This window comes from Festucalex cinctus, chromosome 18 (genome assembly GCF_051991245.1).
Source record: "Festucalex cinctus isolate MCC-2025b chromosome 18, RoL_Fcin_1.0, whole genome shotgun sequence".
NCBI classification, from domain to species: Eukaryota; Metazoa; Chordata; class Actinopteri; order Syngnathiformes; family Syngnathidae; genus Festucalex; species Festucalex cinctus.
The window spans coordinates 20,909,011-20,915,114 of record NC_135428.1 but is presented as its reverse complement, the minus strand read 5'-3'; the positions used below and the strand labels follow the sequence as shown (position 1 = coordinate 20,915,114).

The 6,104-nt window shown below is 47.1% G+C and overlaps 1 protein-coding gene and 1 long non-coding RNA gene across 3 annotated transcripts in view; both read left to right on the top strand.

Moving 5' to 3' along the window:
* Positions 1-6,104, top strand: part of sptbn4a (spectrin, beta, non-erythrocytic 4a) — a 59,333-nt gene that overhangs the window by 27,331 nt on the left and 25,898 nt on the right. For both annotated transcript variants that reach the window (XM_077505272.1, XM_077505273.1), the window contains exons 3-5: positions 5,347-5,574; positions 5,642-5,731; positions 5,805-6,083. In XM_077505272.1, the coding sequence (XP_077361398.1) occupies positions 5,347-5,574; positions 5,642-5,731; positions 5,805-6,083 (597 nt within the window). The remainder of the gene's footprint in view (positions 1-5,346; positions 5,575-5,641; positions 5,732-5,804; positions 6,084-6,104) is intronic.
* Positions 1,636-3,115, top strand: LOC144006563 (uncharacterized). The gene is made up of 5 exons (XR_013279879.1): positions 1,636-2,147; positions 2,287-2,333; positions 2,419-2,460; positions 2,535-2,568; positions 2,654-3,115. It is a non-coding gene; the product is annotated as an uncharacterized LOC144006563 (long non-coding RNA).

Sequence of the window (6,104 nt, the reverse complement as noted above, 5' to 3'; positions counted from 1 at the left end):
GCCCTTGAACCTCGCCTGCTGAAGCCTCTCGCCCCTGAACCTCGCCTGCTGCAGCCTTTCGCCCCTGAACCTCGCCTGCTGCAGCCTCTCGCCCCTGAACCTTGCCTGCTGCAGCCTCTCGCCCTTGAACCTCGCCTGCTGCAGCCTTTCGCCCCTGAACCTCGCCTGCTGCAGCCTCTCGCCCCTAAACCTCGCCTGCTGCAGCCTCTCTCCCCTGAACCTCGTCTGCTGCAGCCTCTCGCCCCTGAACCTCGCCTGCTGCAGCCTCTCGCCCCTGAGCCTCGCCAGGCGCCGCCCAAAGACCCTGAGCCTCGCCAGGCGCCGCCCAAAGACCCTGAGCCTCGCCAGGCGCCGCCCAAAGTCCCGGAGCCTCGCCAGGCGCCGCCCAAGGTCTGGGAGCCTCGCCGGCGCCGCCCAAAGTCCGGGAGCCTCGCCGGGCGCCGCCCAAGGTCCGGGAGTCTCGCCGGGCGCCGCCCAAGGTCCGGGAGCCTCGCCGGGTGCCGCCCAAGGTCCGGGAGCCTCGCCGGGCGCCGCCCAAGGTCCAGGAGCCTCGCCGGGCGCCGCCCAAGGTCCGGGAGCCTCGCCGGGCGCCGCCCAAGGTCCGGGAGCCTCGCCGGGCGCCGCCCAAAGTCCGGGAGCCTCGCCGGGCGCCGCCCAAAGTCCGGGAGCCTCCCCAGGCGCCGCCCAAAGTCCCGGAACCTCGCCAGGCGCCGCCCAAAGTCCCGGCGGCGCAAGTCCTGCGGCTGCCTTCACCTCTCGTCGGGCGTCGAGGACGCCCACCTGACTGGCCCCGCTGGGACTCTCTCGTCGGGCGTCATGGACGCCCTCCTGAACTGCCTTTGGTCTGGGACGGAGGGGTGGGCCGTGTTCCCACCTCCGTGCCCCCTTCCGCCCGCCCTTGTTTTTGGACTCTTTGAGTTGGATGGCCGTCAGGGGGGGGGTACTGTCACGCCGCCACCGGCGTGACGGCCCATGCTTTTATTTTCATAGTCATGTTTCCCGTTTTATTTTGAAAGTTCTAACTCTCCTCTCACCCCAGGTCACTTGCTCTTCCTGCAGTTCACTAATTACCGGTCCCCGCCCATGATCATGTCCACCTGCCACCAATCAACCAAGACAATAAAAGCCACCTGCACTTTCCCCTCAGGGCCGAAGTGTCACACATCTCAGTGCATGGAAGCATCCCACAGTCCTCGAGTCCTTGTTCCCGTTGCCTTGTTGTCTTGCCTTGTTTTTGTGCCTTGTCCTCCCCAGCGGAGCGCCTTTAGTTACCCCTTTTGCCTTGAGCCTTTTTCCTCCCTAGCGGAGCGCCTTTTGTTGTCCCCTATACCTTTTGCCTGTTTTTTCCTCCCCAGTGGAGAATTTTTAGTTCTCCACTTTTTGATTCCCCTTTCTCCTCTCAGTGTGAGAGGAGACAGTTGCTGACCGGCAATAAACCTGTTGCCTTTGTGGCCTACCTTTATCCTGCGTCTGGGTCCTACCTCTCTTCGTCGTGACAAATACAAGCAGTACAACCAATTAATAATTTTTTTTTATTAACTCTTTGACCGCCATAAACGTTTAAAGACGTTCAGTATAATCCTAGGATTGGCCGCCATAGACGTTAATTGACGTCTACTATGTTTTTTTATGGAAACGGGTGGAGCAAAGCCTTGGGCAGCTGTGCTCCAAGTATCAAGCCGATCGGGTTACTATAATGAGTATTCCTGGCCACTAGATGGCTGTGATGAGTCTTTTGGACAAGATCGGGTAGGAGACAACAGTAGAAGAAGAGAGGCTGAGCTAGAGTGTTGAGGGGGAGAGAATGGCTAACTTGGCTAAGGGAGTCAAAAAGGCTACAGATGGCAATCAGCTCACGCTTGATCCTTATTTTCAAAGCTCAAAAGCATCGACCAGTGCTCAAGAGCACAGTGATGACGGATTTAAGTCATAGTTGAAGCGGTGACGCGGCCGTTTCGGCCACGTCCTAAGGCCCCACCGGCTAGCGATGCTAATAACGTCCTAAGGCCCCACCGGCTAACACCGGAGAAAAGTGGTGCACAACCGAGCACGTCTGCACAGATGACATTTCATCGGACGATGACGACTATTATGGGTCCGATGCAAGACAGTCTTGGACAGTCTTTCGTCCTCCAAAGAACGTGAAGGTAAGCGCTAACATGCTAAGAGATTGCTAGTAAGATTACTTTACTAACTTTTCGGGCGATCTGCTAGCAGCGTGTGTAAATGTGCTGATATACACTAGAACATCTATTACCTATACAAACGTGAATGTATATTTTATAGATCGTGCTCACAGCAACGTCCGACCGCTGGTTCTACGACAAAGAAAGGTAAAAAAAAAAAACGTTTTCAATACACCGCAACAATAAAAGTTAAATCATTCGATAGTATTGTAATTGTATATGTTTCTTTCAGCTCCTACTCAAAGTGACCCTTCTCACAGTGAGCAGAACAAAGGTAAAAAGAAAAAAAAAAGATTCTCCACAGCACTAATAAAATATTTGATGGTAAACGTCTTCTATAATTTACAGAATGTGCATCAACCAATACATCCAAGAAAAAAAGGTAAACATGCACACACACACACACACACACACATTGCATCACAGTGCTCTAAAATAATATATGATATTGACATGTATATTTGCAGATCCCAAAGATTCTGGCTGGCTTGAAGTTGATGAAGTTGGCTGGCAGGCAACCATTTTCCCCTTTGCTGCAAAACCAGGACCAAGGGATGCTGCAGCAGAGCTGAATTCCCACCTGCCAGCTGACATCCTGGAGCTCTTCATCACGGATGAACTTCTCCAGCACATCGTTCATCATACCAACCTCTACGCAAATCAGTCCATGCAGAAGCAGACTGACAAAAACTGTGATGCAAATCCTGCTGCATCCCCCTAGCACGCACGGGATTACTCCACAATATATCACACAAAAAGAAAAATTGTGTCGTTGAAACATCCACACAATTGTAAATAGTAACACGTACACACACACCACACATGCGCAGTTGCGCACGTGTAAATAGTTTGCAAAGAGTTTTCCAAATTGTTTGTTCGGATTGCTACTGTTGCATGTAAATAAACTGTTATTTTGCAATCAAAAAACACTTTTTTTTATTGTTGGGGTAGTGTTTTATAGAAGTTTAGGTGTTTGTAGAATCCCTCATGCAAAAAAAAAAGTGCCAAATTCACTAGAGTGCATGAAATAACATCGTTTCACAAAAAGCTTGAGAAAATAGAGGATTTGGGTGAAATGAAGCTGTTTTCTATTGTTGATTACTGAAGATCTGAATAAGGTAGAAACAAACTTTTTTTTTTAGATGAAAGATGATCTTTGATTTGGTAGTATCCGCGTTTCCATAGTCCTAACACAACATTTTCTGTGGAGCTTGAAAGATCGGTAAAATTCTGTAAATCAGCTGGCAGTATGGGGTTACCTTTTCCGAAAATGGCTGGCAGTCAAAGAGTTAATAAAATTAATTTAAAAAATACATTAATAATTATTTAAATAAAATAAGAAATTAATAAATACGATAAATTGAGTTCCTCCACATATTGACTCGGTTCACAAGTATATTATTTTCCCCTTCATTTGACCATTATCGTGGATTTTAAACACAGAAGGGCCTAAACATGCCTTGTGAAAATTAAACTGCACTAAAACACTAGCCACCAGAGGGTGCTAGAACTGCAAAAAATGGAAATCAACCTTTTAACAGATGTGCTGCTTTTAATATCGTGACATGACGACAACGATTGTGGCAGTTTTAATATCACGATATCACGATATTACCATTATCGTTACATCCCTAATAACTACCAGCTAGATTGGTTAAATGTAACTTTTTTTTTTTTTTTTTTTTTTTTTTTAGTAGATTTGACCAATCTGTTTTTAGAATGTAGCCCTTCTTGATATCTGGGTTTAATTTGTGTAGCTTTTCTAATATAGATTTTCAAATTCTTGCGAAATTATAATTTATTCCAGAAACATTGTGACTTTATTGTCTTACATTTCATTTTCCTTGTTAAGTGTGATCCCAGTGGTTAGCACGTCCGCCTCCCAGTTCTGAGGACTCCGGTTCGAGTCCAGGCTCCGGCCTTCCTGGGTGGAGTTTGCATGTTCTCCCCGTGCCTGCGTGGGTCTTCTCCGGGTACTCCGGTCTCCTCCTACATTCCAAAGACATGCATGGCAGGTCCATTGGGCGCTCCAAATTGTCCCTAGGTGTGCTTGTGAGTTTGGATGGTTGTTCGTCTCTGTGTGCCCTGCGATTAGCTGGCAACCAGTCCAGGGTGTCCCCCGCCTACTGCCCAGAGCCAGCTGAGATAGGCGCCAGCACCCCCCGCGACCCTTGTGGGGAATAAGCGGTCAAGAAAATTAGTGTTGTTCCGATACCGATACTGGTATCGGCAGAGGTGCCAATACTGCATAAAAACAGTGGTATCGGTATCGGTGACTACTCACAAGTAACATGCCGATACCATTAATTCCAACGCTAATATAGGATTTTGGAGGCAGCATCTTGTGTCTTGCTCGTGCACGACATTCACTGATATATGACATATTCACTGCTTGCCGATCTAAGATATCCTATTGGCCCTTGAATGCTCTGAACCAATGGCAGGACAGCTTTTTCATGTTGAGGAAAAAAAATCTTAAGTATCGGTATGGTATCGGTATCGGCCCGTACTGCAAAGCTGGGTATCGGTATCGGGAGCCAAAAAACAGTATCGGAACAACACTAAAGAAAATGGATGGATGGATGGAAGTGTGATCCCAGTACTCCTTTGTAGTAAACACAAACGGTAGAATCCATAGACATTACAACCGTCCATATGTAAACTTTCCTCTGAGTAATTTTCATTTAAATAGATCAAATCTCCTTACCTTTACAGCTTTAAACTAAGAAATTGTTTTTAGAGCGTGCTGTACCAGGATATTATATTATATTATATTCACATTACTGAAAAATGTCCTGGTATGAACATAAAAGTACATTAAAAAAAAAAAAAAAAGTGGAAATATTTCTTTGTTTCAGTACTTCATTAGACAGTTTTGTAAGTTAAAAAATGTTTTCTAAACTAAACCAAAAGAATTAGTTTGACCCCTACGGCAACTTGAGTCATAAAAGTATACATTTTTGTTACTTCGACAGGCTGTATGCTTCAGTTATTGTTTATATAAGTAATTCCTGAGCTCTGAAGTGGTCTAGTCTAAGAAGCATCCTGTGTTTGAAAAAAGGTCATACAATATTGTGCTTTTTATATTACATAACTATGATGAAAGTTAGTTGAACAATGACATAGCTCTAACTAAAACTACTGTATCCTTTTGTCGTAGGCTATGGAGTCTCAGTTCGGGGACTTTTACAAAGATGTAGATGAACTGGGGAGCTTGCAGGGGGTTTGCCTTCCGCAGCGAGGTCTGATGACAAGTGAAAGTGGTGAGCAGTCAGGCATGGTGGAGACCCGCATTGTTCGACTCATTGAACCCCTGAAGGAGAGACGTCGCATCCTGCTGGCTTCCAAAGAGATGCACCAAGTCGCTCAAGACCTGGAAGATGAGATGGTTAGCCCGTCATCTTCTCATTTTGTAACATTTGTTACCATTTATTTAATTTCTTTTCATTAAACAGCTGTGGATTCAAGAGAGGCTTCCACTGGCATCATGTAAGGAATATGGGAATAATCTCCAGAGTGTGCAGCAGCATGTAAAAAAGAACCAGGTGAGAATCACAAAGGTAAATTCCAAGCTAAACTTTGACCTATCTTGAGACTTACTTGAGATTGGTCTTTCAGACTCTCCAGAGGGAGCTGGCCGGGCGGCGAGCTCGTGTTGAGGAAGTTTTGGACAGGGCGGGAATTATCGCCTCACTACGCACTCCTGAAGTGGAGTTTGTGCGCGAAGGGGCCGGTCATGTGCGGCAGCTGTGGGAGGTGTTGCAGTTGGAGCTGGAAAGGAGATCTGTGATGCTGGATGCAGCGCTGCAGGCTCAACAATACTATAGCGAGGCGGCCAAAGTGGAGTCCTGGTTGTCAGGTCAGAAGCTCCAGCAGGCCAATGACGAAAAAGGCACGGTACGGACAATGCTGTCAGTC